At 36.3% G+C, this 22,237-nt stretch overlaps 1 protein-coding gene across 5 annotated transcripts in view; it reads left to right on the top strand.

Annotated features, from left to right (window-relative positions):
* Window positions 1–22,237, top strand: part of wap (DDB1 and CUL4 associated factor wap) — a 270,305-nt gene that overhangs the window by 173,824 nt on the left and 74,244 nt on the right. For 3 of the 5 annotated variants that reach the window (XM_090388979.1, XM_090388980.1, XM_090388981.1), the window contains one exon: window positions 17,381–17,431. The exons of the other annotated variants lie outside the window; for them this stretch is intronic. In XM_090388979.1, the coding sequence (XP_090245105.1) occupies window positions 17,381–17,431 (51 nt within the window). The remainder of the gene's footprint in view (window positions 1–17,380; window positions 17,432–22,237) is intronic. 5 annotated transcript variants of the gene reach the window in all.

Here is a 22,237-nt window from a genome sequence, read left to right as displayed (position 1 = left end):
TGGCCTGACCATTGCCTTATACAGAGGGACAATCACCTCCTTTTCCCTGCTAGCAAAATTCCTATATATCATTGATAAAACCCCATGACCTGCCCTGGCAGCCTGTCTGCATTGCTCAGAAAACTTCATATCTGTCTGCACAATTACTCCCAAGTCTTTTTCATTTTCTACCACCTTAAGTGTAGTACCACACAGTTGGTACGTTTCTCTGGGGTTACTTCTACCCATATGCAGTACTTTGCATTTGTCAAGGTTAAACTTAAGTTGCCACTTCTTAGCCCATCTGCCCAAATTATCTAGATCCTGTTGCAGTAGCACACTGCCATTACTGTCATTAACAACCCTGCCAACCTTTGTCTCATCTGCAAACTTTGACACTAAGCCTGATATACCTTCATCAATATCATTGATAAATATACAAAACAACAGAGGACCCAACACCGAACCCTGTGGGACTCCACTAATAACATTAGTCCACGAAGAGCAGCACCCATTAATTACCACCCTTTGTCTTCTCCCACTCAACCATCCTTTTATCCATTGTAGCAACTTACCCTTAATACCATTCTGCTCCAATTTGTACAATAGTTTTCCATGTGCAACAGTGTCAAAAGCTTTCCTGAAATCCAAATATATGATATCAAAATTATTTTTTGCATTCAGTTCCTTTGTAACCACATTATATTATTGCTACTATCAAAGAAAAGTATTTAAAATCGTTTGGGCATGTAAAATGGTTGCAAGTAGATATCCAAAGGCTAACCTGGAATGGATACCTTCTGGAAGGAGGAGAAGAGGAAGACCTAGGAGGACATGGATAGATGGCATACAGGAATGCATGACAACTCGAGGTTTAACTGACCAAGACAACTTGAACTGCACTTTTTGGCAGAAAAAAATTACTACCAAAAAATAACTTGTATGCTGAGGAAACCCATTGCAAATGAAACGCTCCTCTTAAAGAAGAAGAAGAAGAATTGTAAAATTGTATATCTTATGAATATCGAGAGTTGTGCGCCATATATACTTCATGGGCAAGCAACTTTAACTTTGGGTGGATGAAAATTTTATAAATTGCTACAGGCCTAGAGCTATAGTTGCTTGTGATATATATAGTTTTTATTATATTTTCATTTATGAATTCTTTTTACAAAGATTTTTAATTAGAAGTGGTAATTATTAATATTATATACAGTATATTAGGAAATTTTACTATGTAAAATCCCATTACAATGAACTTTTTGGGAGAACATAAATCATTTTATTGTACTAAAATTTTGTTTTAGTAAATATCATTCAAAATTATTTAAAAGAATTACTGTTTGTTCAAATAAGTTCTGCTGCACATGCCTAACATACAGAAGTAATAATTTCTGCTTTATTTTACTTAAATAGTGAATTAAAACATAATAAAATGGTAATCTCTGCATAAATATTTAATACGTACTACAAAATTATATTATACAGAGATTATTTTGATGGAAATTAATGTGCCGACCTAGCTGCCAAAACTGCTACAGATCCAGTAGATCAACCCTTTAGCATACCATTCTCCGATTTCAAGTTAATTAAAAAGAAGCGATGTTGTATTAGTGGTATTAGTAATGGAGGCATATGAGCTTGTGTAGCATCAGCAAAAAAAAAAATTCACACATCCATTCCCTCTAAAAGTCCAGTTCCTCCTTGAATTTATTTAAGCTATCAATTTCCACAACGACAGATGGAAGTTTCTTCCAGAAATTAATCACCTGCTGACTAAAGGCAAATTTCCACACATCTATTTTACAACAAACAAATTTGAATTTATGTCCCCTCAGTTTTGTAATCTCTGAGCAAGCGGAAGAATCCCATCAGCATTGAGCATGCTCAAGCCATTCCGAGCTTTATACACCTCAATCAGATCATCTCGTACATGCCTAGTCTCCAGCCGCTGCAATTTGCAGCACTTAAACTTCTCTTTGTAAGAGGATCACTTCATTATTCTCACCAATCTTGTTGCCCTTCTTTATACATGCTCAAACAAATCTGCATCTTTTCCTAAAATGAGCCCTCCAGACCTGTATGCAGTACTTAAGGTATAGCCTGACCATTGCCTTATACAAAGGGATAATCACCTCCTTTATAATAACTGAGAGCAATATGCTAAGGGTTTTCTTACTTCCTTTGCTGCTGCCTTTAATATATCTGGATAGATCCCATGTGCCTTTCTTATGTTTAACTTCAACAATTTTTCCTCCACTTTGCTCTCAGTTATTACCAACAGTCAAACCATCAATATGAAGGGTATACTAATCTGAGTCATCCCCTTCCTTCTAGAGTTTATGTGAGTAAAGACGTCCTTGCTGTTTTTCTTGGCATCCTTTGCCAAAGATTTCTCATAATCTGTTTTTGCTTGCCTAACCTCCATTGTGACTTGATTACAGACCAGGAGCTCACATCTGGTGAGTATGAGCTTGGCACACCCAGAGTCCTGAGCTGGATATCATCATTCTTCTCTTTCTTTCTTGGTGATTCCCTTCTACTTCTCTCTCTCTCTCTCTCTCTCTCTCTCTCTCTCTCTCTCTCTCTCTCTCTCTCTCTCTCTCTCTCTCTCTCTGGGTAATTCAGAGTTATTTTTGCCGACCGGGCTAGCCGAGTGGGTAAAGTACCTGCCCGGCAACCCAAAGGTCGTGGGTTCGATTCCCGCCTCGGGCTTGGATCAAAGTACTGCAAAAACCTTGGGAGGTGCAATATGGCCACAGAAGCCGATGCGCCAACAACTACCAAATCAAAAAAAAAAAAAAAAAAAAGAGTTATTTTTGGCTGATGCAGCATTAGGCTTCCTTACACCATATGGCTAATAATAATATGCATCCCATGCATTTTTCTTCTCTGCCATGAGTCTCATTAGTTCATCTGACATCCATTTAGGCCTACACCTCGAACCATATTTCTTAATCGGTATGAAAAGCCTAGTAGCTTCCACGATTAGTTTCTTGAATGCTTCTCACTTAGAATTTGCTGTTGGTGACATCATCAGTAGGTCTCACTGTACAGAATTTAAAAACTGTCTGAGACCACTGTAGTCACCTTTACGGAAGCAAAAACCCATCCCTTTACCCCTGATGGTAATTATCTTTAAGTCTTGAGCAATGGCAACACATCTGGCAAAATCAATTTGGTAACAAACTACTCCATATCAAGAAAGATCTCAAACCTTGAGTCAAGTATATGTGAGACCATACATGAGGAAGTAGTATTAGTTTGACTATGAATAGGCCATACACACCTAACACATTTTTATCTTCTTGCAAGCACTGATCCATCAAAGTGCAACATTCAGCTCACTGTCCAACATCTACTTATTGATCGCCCCAAATACAATACTGATCAACAAACTATGTGTACCTCATTTTTCACGACGAACATCTCTTTCAGCATTTCTTACCCCTAGCAGACACAACACGTGACCAAAATTTTTAGTTTCCTCAAACAAATAAACTGTAAGACAGTATAATCTTGAATAACATCTATACAGATATAACTATGTATTTAACATCACCATAAGTTAGGTGCATTATGTTCTTGCTGCCCTTGCACTGTAAAGCCTACAAACAAACAACAAGATTATTTTGAAAGCATAATTTTATTTATAACAAAATATAAAGACTCACATAATAAAATTTTGACTAACCATGCTTTCTGAAATGTGGTGCAGTAGATGCAACTTATCTTTAATTTTTACATATTATGAATTATGTTTGTAATAATTTAATTGTATTTTTCACATCTTGCACTAAAATTGCATTTATTAAAGTATTATGTTGAATTAGACTTAATCATGGCATCGTCAATCATGGCCTTAAACAATTAAACATATGCTTCTGTTGTTACGGTCCCTATGTATTTCTAAGTTTTCTTAGATTTGAACAATACTTTTTTTTTTTGATCTGAGAGAGATAAGAGTACTAGTATGCTTTCAAATCCTTCAAACTGCATCATCATAAATTTTTTTTTTTTTTTTGCCATGTGCTCAACACATTCTACATAACTGCATTTCAGACAAGACTTCATGAAACTGAATTATCATTTATTCATTAGTGTAGTAACCATTCTTGATTTTCAGTTTTTTTTTGGAAATAATTTGTACTGAAATTTTCATCAGAACTATTTCGCTATGATGAGACTTACAAAACAATAATAATAAGGTAAATCATCATTCCGGACATATTTTTTTTTTTTTTTTTTTTTTGTTATAGTGAAATTTTTTTTTAAATAGGATTTGTCATAATAAGATTCTGTATTGTTGAAAGATGTGGTTTGGTTAACACAAATGGAATAATAAAAAAAAAGGTAAAGTGCAGCCATTATCAACCCACTGCAGGATGGAAGCCTCCTCAACAATTCATGATGAGGGAAATGGACCTTAGTCTGCCACGCTGGTCCAATGTGGGTTGGCAGATCGACCGTATTCAGCAGTCAGGGGCTTGAACCCCAGTATACTCAAAGAGCGTGTGCTACTGCACTCCCACTCCTGACCACTCGGCTATGGAATATGGTACAGCAAGTCATAGCATGAAATTATTATAAATAATATGAGAAATAAATAAATATCATAATCTAATTTTTAGAATTGGGCATTTTTTGCAGTGCTTTCAGTGTTTAGTGAAATATTTGTCACAGAATATCATAATTTATTTTTGAGGTTTTTAGTACTGGTAAATGATATACGGCAGCGAAAAAAAAAAAAAAATCTACATCATGTATCTACCCTCTCTAATAATTTTTCTAATGCTTTCTTAAAATTGTTAAAACTAAGCATGTCTACAACACTAGATGAAAGTTTGTTTGTTCCAGCAGTCAGTTACTTTGACCAGAAGCAAATGTTTGTGCAATTAACTTGCAGCCATCCTTTTTTCAATTAAAATTTTTCCCCTTTAGTGCATTGTGTTGTCTGAGAAAGATTAATGATGCCATCAGCATTTGTTCAATCCACTTAAAGCTGCTAACACTTCAGTTGAGTCTGTGCAAGTGCCTCATGTCCAGAACTGCACAATTTGCAGAACTTAAGTTGCTCTTGGTAAGAGTACCATTTTGTGCCTCTGACTAATCTTATTTTTCTTCTCTGCACCTGTTTCAACAGCTCTGTATTCTTCCTGATAGACTCCCATCCTTATATGCAGTATACTCAGGGTAATTCAGAAATTCTGTCACCTGATAATGATAATTTATATGCATACCATGCATTTTTCTTCTCTGCCACGAGTCTCATTAGTTCATCTGACATCCATTTAGGCCTACACTACAGCCTATCCACTAGCATTATCATTAGTAGAGATATACGATGCAAGAAAGCAAGCTTATGCAGCATCAACCAAAAAAACCCTCCCATTTCACCCCTCCATTCATTCCAAATGCCTGTCCAGCTCAGCCTGAAATTTATATAGGCTATCAACTTCCACAACAAAAGATGAAAGTCATTGGTGAATAAAATTGGATAACCATTTTGTCGCTGCTGGAAAAGTTCCTATGTATCATTGACATAAACCCATGAGCTGTCCTAGCAGCTTTTCTATACTGCTCTGAGACCTTCATGTTGAAATACACAGTTATCCCTAGGTGGTTTTGTTCTAAGTTACGTTAAGTGTAGTATGTTATTCTGGGATTACAGTTATCCTTATGCAGTACCTTACATTTATCAATGATAAAGTTCAATTGCCACTCCTCAGTCCATCTGCCTAATTGTCTGTCTTGTTGCAGTAGAATACTGTTCTAGTTTACTCTTTTGAGTAAACTAGATGAGTAAAGAAATCCATAAACCTCTAAACCTGTTACTATAAAACATTAATGAATTATTACCAAGCCAGAATAAGTACTGTGCATCAAGAAAAAGGAAAGATCAATAGGCATGGACAGGCTATTAAGCTGCAGAATAAAAAATTTGCTATAACTTATAATCCACTATTTAGGAGAGAGTATTTCTAAAAAAAACACTGAAAAATGTCTGTACTTAGTACCAAGATTTGTCAAAAAATAATAGTGCTGAAAAGAAATTCATCAGATATTTGCAAAATATAAAAGTATTCCATCACAGTTTAACAGTATTAGGAAACAACTTTATCTAAGCAAACACCACTCTAAACTTTTTAAGAACTAAGCAGCTACTGTATTTAATTCTTAACACTAAATTATTTCCTAACATTAAGAGACTTTTAAAATTCAACAGGGTTTTTTAAAAAGGAAAATCCCTCATTTATTTTAAAGCTTTTCTTTTGAAAAATTCTAGTGGTTCCCTTGCAAAGACTCCTGAATAGCAGAAATTAAACTGTGTCAAATGTCTGCTCTATTCAAATTAACATACTGCAGAAACATGGTCAATTTTCAAGTACACTTTAAATAACAAAAAAAGTTCCTTCCTCTGTATCCACAAAATTTAAAGAGTTCAGATTCCAAGGTTACTAGCTTGCAGTGACCTAGTTTCATCATCTGGTTTTGTCTTCCGTTACTTTAAAAGGGAAGTTTTACTTTCTGATTGTATAAGTTATGTATTCTTGCAAAAAAGAAACTTTTTTTTGTCATTTAAACAACAAAACACTTGATAATTAATCTTGTTTGACTGAGAAAACTGTTTAGTTGTGTCTAAACATCTTCAAAAAATATAACAGGTAGTAGTAAACAAATTATATCCATTTTCAGTTTTCACTCTTTTCAACTCCTCTGTTATAACTCTACTTGTGCTTGTCAAAAAATAACAGCACTCATAGTGCCGAAATCCAAAAAAACTCATGTTCACATGTGATTATACAAGTACAATGCCACATGTGGTTGTGAGAAAAGTGAAAACTTTATTGATGAATAAACCACAGCTAATTTTTATATAATTCAAACGTCTAACACAAAAGATAAGACTATATCTAATTTGCAATAATTAAAGTAAAATAATATGGAAGAAATGTATCTATAAAAAATCAAAGGCACATTATGACTGTTAGATTTCCAAAAAAGAAAGTCTTTCACTGCATCAGAGTTCAGTACATTAAATGAAACAACAAAACAATTTTTTTTTTCTCCATTGGAGTATAAAAAGTTCTTCTTTGAAGTATAGTCACCCTAAAATCCTGATTTCTGTCATTAGCCACTCTGCTAGCCTTTGTATCATCTACAAACTAAGACACTGATCTTGATATACCTGAAAACAGTAAGGCGCCCAGCACTGAACACTGAGGTATTCCATTAATAACATTTGTTAAAGAAGAGAAATACCCATTAATAATCACCCGCTGTATTCTGCCACTCAGCCATCTCTTTATACATACAAGAAATCACAAACTGTAAGTTTGACTCCTTATGTGCTGTGTTATAATGACTAAATATATTAAAGTAGCACCGCTTAATTTTCAGCACTCACCTCTTGATGAATCTGCTTGGATGTGATGAAATTATAGAAGGCACATAGTTAATAAGAATGAGAGACTTACTTGTACTACTTCATTACTGAAGTCGTGGTTCAATTTAAATTTTAAAAATTAAAATAACATGAAATTAATTAAACCCATTAAAATATATATGTAAGAAAGGGAATGCACATTTCATTTCACGGTTGACAATTAAAATCGTAAAGGTGGGAATAAACTTGAATAGATTAATTATTAATGAAAAGCCAATAGTTGTGCACGAGCAACTTTCGATATTCATCTTCAGTTAGCTTTGTGAGAAGGGGAACGTGAACATTATTAATAAGAAGAGCTATTACCCGAGATGAAATTCAGAGCACGTGGGAACTTTATTTGTGCCAAGTCCCAAATAGGGGAGAGGTTGATTCTGAGTTTTGTGTTTAATACATTCAATGACATGTTTTGATAAAACCATTCAATAACTAAAGCTTCATTTTGGAGAATTTTATAATTAGATTCCAATTTAATTATAGTAATAGCTGAATCAATCAGTGGATTATGATTGTGGGAATGAACATGCTGTGTTAACTCCGTACCAGATAGGTTAGACTTAAAACTATTAAAATGATAATATGCACGCGTATTAGAGATTTTGGAAGTACCGGATTTAGTCATGGTGCTCCCAATATAACATGCACTTATTTGTGTTTGTTTCTCTTCTCACAAAGCTAACTGGAGTTCTCTTGGGTTGCCTAGGCTGCCTCAGGGTTCATCACTCCAGAGCTTTCTTCTCTCCTAATGTGTCCTGGCCAGGCTCCCCATGGCGGTGACAAACTGGGGTTGTCAGTCCCCCAGGCTAAGTGGCCAGAGGAACAACACAACCCGCACTAATATTTCACAAAACACACACACCCTGGCCTTATGCAGAGTATTATATTCTACACAGAGTAAACACGTGGAGTTGGGGTAGACCCCCGGTGCTGCCAGACAAAAACACTATGTCACTATGATCGACTTATAATCAGGAAATGACCTGTGTAATTCTTTACCTGTGCATTTGTAGTGCACGGCATTCTTCCAAGTCGAATAAATATCACTATGTAATTATTTGCCTGCGTTCACATAGGTCACGTAGGAAAAGGCCTTTTGCTTCAGGTTCTAATGCATGAGGAATATTGGGCGCCTCTGTAGCCAGGTGGGAAGGAGCAGCAGTGCGTAGCACGTGCTTCTTGATTAGACCGGGGTTCGAGCCCGTCACCACCAAATACGGAGTATGTGGAAAGGTCAGGGAATGACTACCGCATATCCCGGAGCAATATGGCCTTAGTTGCTAATGCTCCTAAAAACCAAATAACAAACAACATGAGGAATATTGTTGCATCCGAAAAAGCAGAACTAAAATTATTTCACTGAAATATTTACACAGTATACAAATATTTAAAATATTTACAAAATACTAAACTTCAATATTTACAACTACTGTATACAGTATTAATTTATATACAAAAAAAAAAAAAAACGTTACAACAGAACATCAAATGTTAGACAGGCAAGCACGTGCACGAGGTTGGTGAATGTTATGGAGGCAGTTGTCAATAATTAATCACATTTGTAGTACATAATTGCCTTGGCCTCTTCTCCCATTGGCTCGAATAACTATCGTTAGGAGGAAAACATATTTAATGTATAGAGAGATAATTTTAAGTTATCTCTTTAAGTTTTGCCCCAGTTGAAAACCACTGCTCTAGACACTGAAATTTGCAGACTAAAGCCTTTCTCAGTAAGAGAACCCCTTTGTTTCCCCTCACCAGTCTCATTGCTCTGCCCTGGGCCTGTCTACACTGCTCAGAACTTCATATCTTACTGCACAATTACCCCCAGGTCCTATTATTTTTCACTACTCTAAGTGTAGTACCACGCAGTTGGTACATTACTCTGGGGTTACTGCTACTCATATGCAGTACTTTGCATTTATCAACGTTAAAACTTCAATTGCCATTTCTCAACGCATCTGCCTAACTTTTCTAGATTCCGTTGCAATAGCGTACTGTCATTAGCCACCCTGCCAACCTTTGTATCATCTGCAAACTTGGACATTAAGCATGATATGCCTTCATGAATATCATTGGTAAATATAGAAAACAACAATGGGCCCTACACCGAACCCTGGGGGAACTCCACTAAAAACATTAGTCCATGAAGAGCATTGTCCATTGATTACCACTCTCTCTTCTCCCATTCAACCATCCTTTTATCCATTTTAGCAACTTGCCTGTAATGCCATACTGCTCCAATTTGTAGAGTGGTCTTCGATATGCAACAGTATCAAAAGCTTTCCTGACATCAAAATAATTTTTTGCATCAAGTTCCTTTGTGACCACACCATAGTATCCAGTCAAATTGGTCAGATTGGATACTAACTAACTGATATCTATAATTTTGCTGTGTCTGAATTATTACTGCAGTCTTATGTAGATGATCGTGCAATGCTTCTTTAACCAGTGACTATATTATTTTCCAGAGAACAGAAGTTAAACTAACTAGTCTGTAATTACTTGTCACCCTTAGATCCTGCTTTGTGTGAATTGGGGATACATTTGCACATCCCCAGTCCATGGAGACTTCCCCTGAGTCCAAGGATGCTCTCATGATTATGGCTAAGGGTTTGCTTACTTCCTTTGCCGCCTCCTTTAATATAACTGACTAGATCAGGTCCACCTCAGGTGCCTTTCTTATGTTTAACTTCAATAATTTCTCCCCCAGTTTGCTCTCAGTTATTACAAAATCATTAAGCGCCCTGTTACAGTTTGATAAACTTTGATATACATGCACCTGTTCTTTTTCTTAGTTACTCTAACACAGCCCATGTATTTGTTTCATGATGACTCACACCAACCTCTGAAACCTCCAGCACCACACCTTCCAGGCCCCTGCTCATTCTAGTAGAAGCAGTGCAAGAATCACTTTCACCTCTGCCTGTGGCTACTGTTTATATTTTAATCTGAATCCCACCAGGCTAGCAGTATTCCGACCCACTGAACACTGCCTCGATAGCATCAGCGAATATTTTTGCACCCTTTCTATTTAAGTGTGTCAGTGTATCCCCTCCATGTAGAAGTAGTCTCTCCTGTTAACAAGCAAAGACCACACTGAGAAAAATACTATGCTATGTGCCTTGCACAGTCCCTCCAGTGCTGAATTGATTGACAAGGCTGTCATCATATACTCCCTCCTATTGTTTCTGGGCAGAATTGCAGACACTTTCAAATTTAACCCTAACTGACGACTTTTTTTTCAGCATTGCCCTGTACTTGTTAAGAAAATCTGCAGATCTCCTACTCTTAATGTCATTAGTGCCAACATGTACAACAATATCACCCTTTGTACTCTTAAAAGATATCTGTTCTACATCATCAACTTTTGCCCCTGGCAGACATACCCTGGTCCTATTCCACCTATCTTTTTTTGCACAATATATTACCCATCTCCCTGACAATAGAGTCACCGACAATAACTAACATCTGCTTCTGCTTTGGGAGATTGCTGCTGTGTTGCCTGATGCACCAAAGTGAGCTCTAGCATTGAGTTGGGCAGCTGAGAGCTTGATAGGTCCTCAGTTTTAATACCTTCAACGCCATCTACTCGACTCTTCAAACTCTCATAAGCGCCCATCAGTACGCTGAGTTGACACCTTATTTCTTGACAATCTCTGCACCTACCACACACAAAGACATCCTCCTTGGCAAGATCATGTCCTGTTCCGGAGTGTTGCCCCTGTCACATGTCATAGAAATAGTAATAGTAACAGAGGCATTGTGATGCAAGAAAGCAAGCGCATGAGCTTATGTAGCATAAGCCAAAAAAAAAAAAAAAAAAAAAAAAAAGAAAAATTCACACAACCATTCCCTCTAAAAGTTTGTCTAGTTCTTCCTTGAATTTATTTAAGCTATCAACTTCCACAATGACAGATGGAAGTTTGTTCCAGCAATTAACTACCCACTGGCTAAAGGCAAATTTCCACTCATCAATTCTACAGCTGTCTTTCCTCAATTTGAATTTATGCCCCCTTAGGTTCATAATCTGAGCAAGCAGAATAATCTCATCAGAATTCAGCGTGCTCAACCCATTCAAGGCCCTATATACCTCAAACAGATCACCTCGCAGGTGCTTGTCTCCAGCCCCTGCAATTTGCACAACTTAAGCCTCTCTTGGTAAGAGAATCCCTTCGCTCCCCTCACCAATCTTGTTCCCTTCTCTTTACATGCTCAAGCAAATCTACATCCTTCCTAAAGTGAGGCCTCCAGACCTGTATGCAGTACTCAAGGTGTGTCCTGACCATTGCCCTGTACAAAGGGATAATCACCTCATTGTCTCTGCTGGAAAAATTCCAATATATCATTGACAAAACTCTATCACCTGCTCTGGCAGCCTGTTTACACTGCCCAGAACCTCATATTTGACTGCACAATAACCCCCAGCTCTTTTTCATTCTTCACCTCCCTGAGTGTAGTACCACACAGTTGATAAGTTACTCTGGGGTTACTGCTACCCATATGCAGTAACTTCAATTGCCATTTTTCAGCCCTACTGCCTAATTTTTACTCAACCAAAAAAAAAAAAAAAAAAAATCGCACAACCATTCCCTCTAAAAGTTAGTCCAGCTCCTTGAATTTATTTAATCTTTCAACTTCCACAATGACAGATGGAAGTTTGTTCCAGCAGTTAACCACCCACTGGCTTAAGGTAAATTTCTGCTCTTCAATTCTACAGCTGTTTTTTCCTCAGTTTGAATTTATGCCCCCTTAGGTTCGTAATCTGAGCAAGCGGAATAATCTCATCAGAATACAGTGTGCTCAACTCATTCAAGGCCTTATATACCTCAATCAGATCACCTCAGCCCAGCTGCCTAATTTTTACTAGGTGATCCTGCATTACTTCTTTTACCAGTGACCCCATTATTTTCCCTGGACAGAAATTAAACTAATAGGTCTGTAATTACTTGTCACTCTTTGATCCCCTTTGTGAATTGGGACACATTTGCACATCTCCAGTCTTTGGGGTACCCTGAATCGAAATCTCTCATAATTATGGCTGAGGGTTTGCTTACTTTCTTTGCTGTTTCCTTGGAGTGGATGGATAGATCCCATACACCTCAGATGCCGTTCTTATGTTTAACTTCAACAATTTCTCTTCCACTATCCTCTGAGTTATTATAAAATTATTTTGAGTTTGATAAACTTCTTGCATCCACTTCCATGAAGAATTCGTCATCTGTCAGTGTAGATGCAAAATACCTATTCTGTTTGTTGTCAATCTGAGCAGGATTGTTTACAGCTAAACCATTTATGTCAAGTATGAATTATCAGATGATCTTTCTGGATCATCTGATAATTTATATGCATTTTTCTTCTTTGCAATGAGTCTCGTTAGTTCATCTGACATCCATATAGGTAGCCTTGAATAGTATTTCTTAGTTGGTATGAAAAGCCTAGTAGCTTCATGACTATTTCCTTGAATTCTTACCATTTTGAATTTGCTGCTAGTAACATCATTAGTTGGTCCCACTATAGCATTTTAAAACTGGCTTAGATCACTGTAGTCTCCCTTACAAAAGCAAACACCATTCCTTTTACCCTTTATAGTAGTTACATCTTTAATCACTACAGTGCCACACGGTGGGTTTTTTTTTTTGTGGACCATGTGCAACATTACATTGCACATGGCCACCCATTTGGCTGGATGCACTGCCTTAAATTTATATGCTTCTTAACTAAGGGCATGACCCCATCCCACCCTCCTGTTCTTTCTGTACCTATTGTACCTATCTGGGAAGTTACCTCTTCATCTCGAAGTGGCATACCATTATCTAATATACCATAAGAAACAGAACCTCCCATGCAGCAACAACATAGTATTGGACCTGAACAACATCATCCTAGAAGAAAAGAATTAGATGTGAACTGATCTCCATCTAGCAGAATTCCTGGGCCACCAACCCACTAGGAAGAACCACCCATAATTACACGTGAACAGTGCAGGAGCACCCCAACAGCTGAACAAATGATTCATACCAAGCTTACACATGACTTTTCTACTAACTGGACATGGAAGCTTCAGCGCAAATCTTCATGCATTGGGCCTGGTACAAAACCCTGCCTGCACCTGTGGAATGCCAGAGACGGCCCACCACATTACCTTCACCTGTCTGATTTACCAAGACCTACGAATGCCTTTTCAAACTCTCACGGAAGCATATACACCGGAACAGGCACCTCTACTTATACAAACAAAGGAAAACTTTGCAGCATTCAGTGAATTTGCAGAACATTTATTAAAACAGTGACTACATCCAATGACTCACCTGAACTAGGATCCTGCCAGGAAATGACCATCCTGTGGGGTCCACCCATATCCAAGCAGAATTCCCAACAAGACCCACTAGCAATGATTACCAAACTCCGAAGACACTCCAGACCATGACAGCTAACCCCATATTGGGGTGGGATTACATAATTTGACTCAGTTACGATGAGTGGGAAACAGGCCTCAGCCTAGTAGGCTCCCTACCAGAGAACCACTAGCTAACCCTTAGAGGGTAGGACATCAACCCCTCCTGGGACCCACCACTAGGTGGACTTGCTGACCCCTTTCTGGGATGAGATCCACTCACTGTCCATCACTACAATTTGTAATCTGTTACTACTCTCATCACTTAGTTTTCTAGGGAATGCCTTCTCCTGTTCTTAACTTACTATCCTCTTATCCCCCCCCACGCAAACATCCCAAACTTCTCCCACTATCACCAACTCCTTTCACTTACTACTTGGGGTTCCCATCTACCCTGGGACCCCCAATAAAGAGTCATCGATAGTAGAACTTGGCATGCCTCCACGCAGCTAGGGATGGGGGTGCTAGACCCGGTGTCTGGTGCACCCTGGCTGCTATATGCCTGTTGAGTCTGGCCAATGGCAAAACATGTTCTGTTGTTCACTGGAAGTAATGATTTGGGTGGCGCCTCCATAGCCAGGTGGGAAGGAGTGGGAAGCAGTGCGTAGCACACTCTTCTTGATTAGACCGGGGTTCGAGCCCGTCACCACCAAATACGGAGGATGTGGAAAGGTCAGGGAATGACCACTGCATATTCCTGGAGCAATATGGCCTTAGTTGCTAATGCTCCTAAAAACCAAATAACAACAACAATGATTTGGGCTATGTCCAGTACAGAGGACTCAGCAGAGAATGGGAGAAGCCCTGGATCCTGCAACAGTGATACTCAAGTCTGAATCTGTACCCATTATACTCCCCATATTCAAATTTTGCATCCTTTATGTCTGAGTGATACAGCATCTGTGATATCCCTACAAAGTCTGCATTTCATGATGTAATCGGTACTTCAAATTCATCTAATTTATTTACTGTGCTTGTAGCATTAGTGTACATGTAAGTATACGTGCACTTCATTTTACTTATTTTACTCTTAGTTACCTTAACACAGCCCATGTATTTGCTTGATTCATGATGATCCACAGCAGGGCTTGAAATCCTGGACAACTTCTTTTCCAAACTGCTGCATGTTCCGATAGCAGTGCATGAATTACTTAGTATTATTGTATGGAGATGCAGCCAAGCCAAAATTCAAGATAGGCAAAATTTTAAATTTCATCATAAAGTCATAGTCCAATTTAAACTTCAAATTCAAAAATTTCCGCCCACATATGACAAAAAAAATATCTAGATGACAAGTAGCCTAAACCTAAAAATATGTGATCTAGACCTCAGTACATTTTAATTGAAACACTGTATATTGAACAGTGTTGGAGAGAGATGACATTCTTGTATCACTTCTCTCCTTATTTCTCTGCTTTATATTGTCCCATTCTCGCCATAACAATTTCATCCCAGTAATTCTCTACAATCTTCTATCTGTTCAGTTAATTCCCATATCCTTACTTCAAATTTTTCCTATTTACCCTATCAAATGCTTCTTCCAAATCCACAAAATAAACAAACAGATGTTCTTATTCATCTTTTATTCTTAAGTAAAATCCTTACTTATTAAAACAAATGAGATCCTGAAATAAGAAAACAAGGCATCTGTGAGCATTCTGGGTGTGCAAAATGGGTGTTGGTTACTTATTCTGCATAAATAAAATAATCATCACTGACCCTTGATGATTATGTAAAATGACCAGTGAATATGAGAAATATACATTCACAAAAAAATCACTGGATTATATTTTCATTGTAACTTGTAACTTAGTGATATTCTTTATTTCTTCTTTTATATAGCATACAATTGTTGTTTGGTAAATAAATATTTACTTATATGTAAACACATACTGCTTGTGTAGTTCATTAAAATTACAATTATGAAACTAAATGTCTTTATTTTTTATTTACATTTGAATAAATATTTATATATTCTAACTGGGCTCCTGTAAACTTAAAAAAATCCACGAAATGGCACTGATCTGGGGAGCCCTATTTTACTCCTAAGTTATTTTAGTTATATATATATTTTTTTAAAGGGCCTTAATTAAAAAAATTACTTAGCACTCCAAATTCAAGGAAATGAGAGGCAAAAAAAGAAGCATATGTGTATCAAACAAAACTGTTAAATACCATGCCAGTACCATCATTAGTTTTGTTTTTTTGTGGAAGGTTTAGCTTTTATTGCAGAATAAGAAATAAATGCATAAGTTTTTTGTTAGGCTGCTACTAGGGTCCACAGGCTGCTTGTGGGTTGCCCGTAACATTCTATTACAGATGGTGTTGGGACAGAACTTGTTAAAAAAAAAAAAAAAAAAACCTATTTTTTTTTAATAATGGAAACTCTGGTTTTTTTTCGTCCCACACACAACTAGTAAATTATAAATACACACAATTTGCTGATGCCTTGTGGCCTTGGAGCAGAAATAGAAAAGTGAGGGGAGAAAAAATTCACTATAATGGAGATTGCTTTGCCCATTCGAGAAGGAACATCTATGGCAGACTTTTTTTTTTTTTTTTTAATTTAATTTTATGTATTTTTTATGATAACTTCTGAACACAAAAGGCATTGAATCCTGTACATATATTAGTAGTATATGTAGGTCAAAGGATGAGAAGACAGGAGATAGTTGCTGATAAGAGATTTGACTCTCTGTTGGTTGTAATTTTTGTAAAATGTTTATGAAGGAAGGTTGCCTCAAAGAACAAAAGTAGAAGGGATAAATAGGTAAGAGGAAAACATTTGTTTGGAGTTGAACTGTGAATGGACATTGACCAGTTGAGGCATGTGTGTTTGGACTGGTTTGGAAGAAAGAGGTGGAATTAGATGCTAACTGAAGAAGAATATAAAATGCAGGCAAGATTCACTGTGTGGAGCAGCATCTATCGCAAAACCATTTTATTTGTTTCTTTTGAGGTTAGTGAAAAATTGAGAGAACCATTAAACTTTTTTATTTATAGTTCTGAAGTGTACAGTGTAGTGTGGAAATTGCCATATGACCTTTTTGTGGTGGTGCACAGTTCAGAAAAAGCAATTTAAAAAAAGAAACTTGCAGTTGTTAAACCACTTCAGTCAGGTTTAATAAGTTTAGACATTTAAAAGAAATAATTTCAGACTTATGTTATTCTTGTATGCATATATACCACTGATCAATTTATATTTCATTTGAATAGCTGATATACATTATCAAAATTTCCTTTCCTTTTCCCTCTCATTTAGTTGCCTATTGCAATTTATTCATTTCTTAACAGTGAATATACATATTTACAGTATATTACGATTATTAAAGATATCTTTAAGCTTTTCAGAATAATAAGTTTATTTTTTGATTGTTTTGTGGTTTCAAAATGCTGTGAGTTTTTATAACTGCATTTTCAAACTTACAGGTAGTTTAAATTTTTTTTTTTTTTTTAACTGCTATCTGATCTATGATTACTTAATAGATATGGTAGAACAAATACATGGTATGTATCTTATATGTATCATGCTTCTGTTGATTTCATGTGGCTTTATGAAGTTGGGTCTGGACCAGTTCCAAGATCAGACACTCAGATAGAAGCATATGGAGGTAAAATGAATAGCTAATGAATGTGTTGTGTTATGCAGATTGTGTGATGACATGGACTATGGGAACAGCTAATATATTCTTTAAGCTTTGATTTTTTTTTTTTTTATATAAATCTGAAAGCATTCTTTAAACTGTGGAAAAATGAAGAACATTAACTGAAAGTTTTGAGTCATTATGGAAAAGAATGAATGAATTTGTAAATTTTGGAATTTGTATTTACAAAATTAAGAGAATGCCATGACATTATTTTTTTATTAAGACAATGAGTAATTGCTAATTGCAACTGTTTGTTTGGGATTTAAATTTGCATAACATTGGCATTAAGTCTCTATTATGCTGTTTCCAAATTAAGTTTTCAAACTAATATTTTAATAATATAAAATGCCTATATTAAGTAAATATTTTATTCTGTATTATAGTTTTTGTTCTAGTTTGAGCAATATGCAACATTTATTATATGTGCAGGTCAGTTTTTTCTTAACACTTAGCTCATACTGTGCCTCTCTGATTTAAAGATAAGTGTTTGGGCGTTGTATGCTTGCATGTTTGTGAATTATGTTGTAGTTTTGTACCAAAGGTCAGTTGATTTCTTTATTACCAGCAGCTGCTTTTCAACAGGCATTTATAGTGGTGTGTTTGCAATAGTGATTAAAGGTTTTCTGGATCACAAATTATCTTCAATGCTAATGAAATTCCAATGAAAAAAACAGCATTATAGTTTGCATAAAATTAAAGTTTTGGCAAACTATATTTTTGTTCTTTATGCATTACTTGGCAATCACAGTTTTCATTACCCGTTTTAAACTTAGTTATCTTTGTAATTGCTTAGTGAATCGGAACAGAACTACAGAATTGATTTTAATATGAATGAGGAGAAACTGATATGGTTAGAATTAGTGCATCATGCAATACAGCAAAAGCCACTCTGTGTATTACTTTTTGAGCTTAATTTAAATATTTTACATTTGGGAGTTTGTGTCAGGAATATTGTATATCTATCAGTGGGATTAGTGTATCCATAGCAGAAGAGTGCATTTAAAGAAAGAAAAACTTGTAGGTAAGGTACAAGGAAGGACAACTAAAGTGATAAATCATTACCCCTATGAGAAATGACTTGGATGGGGTCTGCAAAGCTTGGCACCTAGAAACTGTAGGAGTGGTATTTGATTGAAGTGTATAAAGCCCTGAAGGTGATTAGCAAAATTAATCAGGAGGATGGGTTCTCACTGGAGAGTGCGAAAAGAACCAGAGGCAGAACTGTAAAAATCTTAAAGAATAACAGTGGATTAGGAAGTTTATTTTTCAGCAGCATGTTGTGATACATTAGAATAAGTTGCTTGCTGAGGTGCAGTTTGGAAAAATTCAAGGTGGAATTGGATAGGCACTTTTTGATGGGAATAATGTGTGCGTGCAGAGACTATATGCCCTGGATTGATGACATAAAGATTAAGTTTAATTCCCTTCTAACATATTCTCTTCTGGAAGAGTTTAATAATCCAGTAATATAGTTATGTAAATATGCTGTTCCCTTGAATTTTCGGTTCCTTAAAGAAGTCATATATTTTTGCTGTGTGTATACCATATACACAGCAAATCAAAAAAAATATCAAAAAAAATATATACCCTATCAAAAAAAACAAAAAAAATTTCATTAATTTATACATTGTGCACCCTTCACTTTTAGCTTATCTACTGAATGCATCATGAATAGTCAGATTAATAGAACAAATTTACCTCTAAAAAGATGTTAACCTCCCAAACATTCCTCATTCATTTCACAAATTACCAGTCTCAATGATGTCCATTTCCAATACAACCTTACTTTTCCTGACAGTCTTAATTATCAGTTACTTCAACCACTCATCTGTTTCCCTAACTAGTCACTTTATGATTTTTTTTTTTTTTTTTACTTTAAAACTGGTTCTTGTGTACGTTAATTTTTGGAGTGAGTGGATGGGTGAAATTAGGTGTTTTTTTTTTTTTTTGACTGATGCTATATAAGCTTGCTTTCTTGCATCATGTGCCTTTGCTAATGGTAATGTTTGCTTTCTCTGATGTTCATTGTGATAGACTTCCTAATTCTGAATTTCTTCTTAAAATGTTTCTGTTCCACTCTGTCGAATTCATCTGTCTATTGTTCTCCCAACTGCACTAATCACAACTCGAAACTCTTTGACCAACTTTTTTTTAAATATGACTTTCGTCAGTTCTAACTTTCCTGACAATGAGGTGATATTAATGATCACAACTCCAGTCAGCTTCAGTTTTTTTTTTTTTTTGGTTAAAACAGAGACAGCTGGTTGAGATTCCAAGGGTTTTACAATTACTAATGAGCTTACACAGCTTGTTTATTTACCTACCTGATTGCCAGACAATCCTAGCCACACACTCAACACTCTTGATCTTTTTTACACATTAATGGCCTTTCCAAGTGGGTGATAGAGTACTCTAGGCACTTCAGATTACAACTTGGAGATGGTTTCTTCTTGGTAGAACCTCTCTTTCATGTAAATACAGGAATGCGAAATGGGTAATGTGTGTGATTTCTATTCTTATTTTTCTTGGTTGGTTACTGTTTTAAATCTGATATGCTAGTGTTTCCTTAGATCATATCAGTATAATTATCCTGGTTGGATGGAATCCTTTATCTTGCATTCCACCCTAAAATCTCATCACTCATCTCAACTAAACCTTGGTTTTACAAAAATGTGCTAAGACTGCTAGCATTAGTAGAGGCATATGATGCAAGAAAGCAAGCTTATGTAGCATCGGGCAAAAAAAAAAAAAAAACCTTCCCATTTCACTAATCCATTCACTCCAAATGTTTGTCTAGTTCTGCTTTGAATTTATTTAAGTTGTTGACCTCCACTACAACAGGTGGAAGTTTTTCCAACTATCAACCACCCGCTAGCTAAAGGCAAATTTCCGCACACCTATTCTACAGTTGTTGTTCCTCAATTTGAATTTATGTCCCCCTCAGGTGAGTAATCTGAGCAAGAGGAAGAATCCTATCAGCATTGAGCTTGCTCAAACCATTCAAGGCCTTATGCACCTCTGTTAGATCACTCCGCAAGTGCCTAGTTTGCAGAATTTAAGCCTTTCTTGGTAACAGCAACCCTTTGTTCCACTCACCAATCTCGTTGTCCTTCTCTGTACTCATTCCAGCAGCTCTGCATCCTTCCTAAAATGAGGCCTCCAGACCTTTATGCCTTCAGGCCTCCAGACCTGAAGGTGAGACCTGACCATTTCCATATATGAGGGAACAATCACCTCCTTATCCCTGTTAGCAAAATTCCTGTATATCATTGACAGGACAAGATGAGTTACTCTTGCACCTGTCTGCACCGCTCAGAAAACTTCATATCTGACTGCACAATTACCCCCAGGTCATTTTCATTCTTCTCTATCCTAAGTGTAGTACCCCCCCAGTTGATACATTACTCTGGGGGTTACTGCTACCCATATGCAGTACTTTACATTTGTTAATGTTAAACTTTAGTTGTCACCTCTCAGCCCATCTGCTCAACTTTTCTAGATCCTGTTGCAGTAGTGTACCATCATTACTGTGATTAACAACCCTGCCAACCTTCGTATTGTTTGCAAACTTAGACATTAGCCCTGATATATCTTCTGTTCAAGATAAAAATGTTGCAGTTCAATAAGAATGTTGCACATTGCAATTGGTATGTATCCAGTTCTGCAGTTTCGTGTATTGCTTACACTAAAGTTTGCAACAATTGTAATGCAGTTATTAATCATTCCAAACCTGATTTTGATCAGGCTAAGAGTAGAAAACTTGCTTCTTGTCCAAATGGTAGTTTGACATTCTGGTCCCTTGCCAAAGCTATTGGCCTCAATTCGTCAGTCAGTAATCCCATCTCTTACTTGATGGTTTTATTGCATCTTATAAAGATGAAAATACTAGCCCTCGTGAATAGTACAGTTGATGTATGACGTGAGGAGTTTTTTGGGTCTTTTCACAGTGTGGCTGAGTTAATTTGTCTCAAATGAGGGTAGCTTGGTTTTTTTTCCCAGAAACTGATTTTTCATCCAGAAAACAGCACACGACCACAGAACACCACTTGTAATTTACAGACATATTACACAGCACAATATGGCCTAAGTTGCTGCTGTGCCCAAAACTCTACAACAACTGACATACCGCTATTGTGAATTCATCACAGATTTTTAAACTAGGTTTTTTAAAGACCTGTGATTAGAATTAATTCTGAAGAAAACTGTATTTAATTTTAACAGTCTTAAAGTTCAATATGCTAAACATTATTATGCTATTTGTGTATTGTACTTGATGTTAAGCCTAAACAGTTCTAATTGCGATTCATGTTAATTGTCTTTAAGTTTGATAATTGAAAGGGAAAGGAAATGTAAATATAGTTGTAAATAATTAAGTTGCACTTAACTTTGTTCAGAATTGTTTGATTACACCTAAAGCTAGTGATATCTAATTATTTGGATGTTTTAATGTATGAAACTGCCTGAACTGTATGTAAAACCACATAGGCGTCAATCAGAGGTTTGGTTATTGAAGTTGGTGCTCCGTACGTCTTGTATAAATGTGGATTTTTTTTTTTTTTTGAGTATGCACAAGATTGCTTTTATTTTGTGGCATTTTTTTATTTATCGTCTGTTGAAAAGAAATCTTAACCTCTTTCGTGGAAATAACCTTTATTCTTACAAAAGGTTTGAAACTGTTCTGTGTCATGTACATACACATGTTCACTCTCATTAATTATTCTTGAAATGAAGAGAAAGGTAAGCCAATATTTGTTTTTCTTGATTGGAAGA

Source organism: Mastigoproctus giganteus, chromosome 14 (assembly GCF_048544385.1).
Source record: "Mastigoproctus giganteus isolate SK-2022 chromosome 14, ASM4854438v1, whole genome shotgun sequence".
Classification (NCBI taxonomy): domain Eukaryota; kingdom Metazoa; phylum Arthropoda; class Arachnida; order Uropygi; family Thelyphonidae; genus Mastigoproctus; species Mastigoproctus giganteus.
Note: the sequence above shows the minus strand (reverse complement) of the source record. Positions and strands in the feature narration are given on the sequence as shown.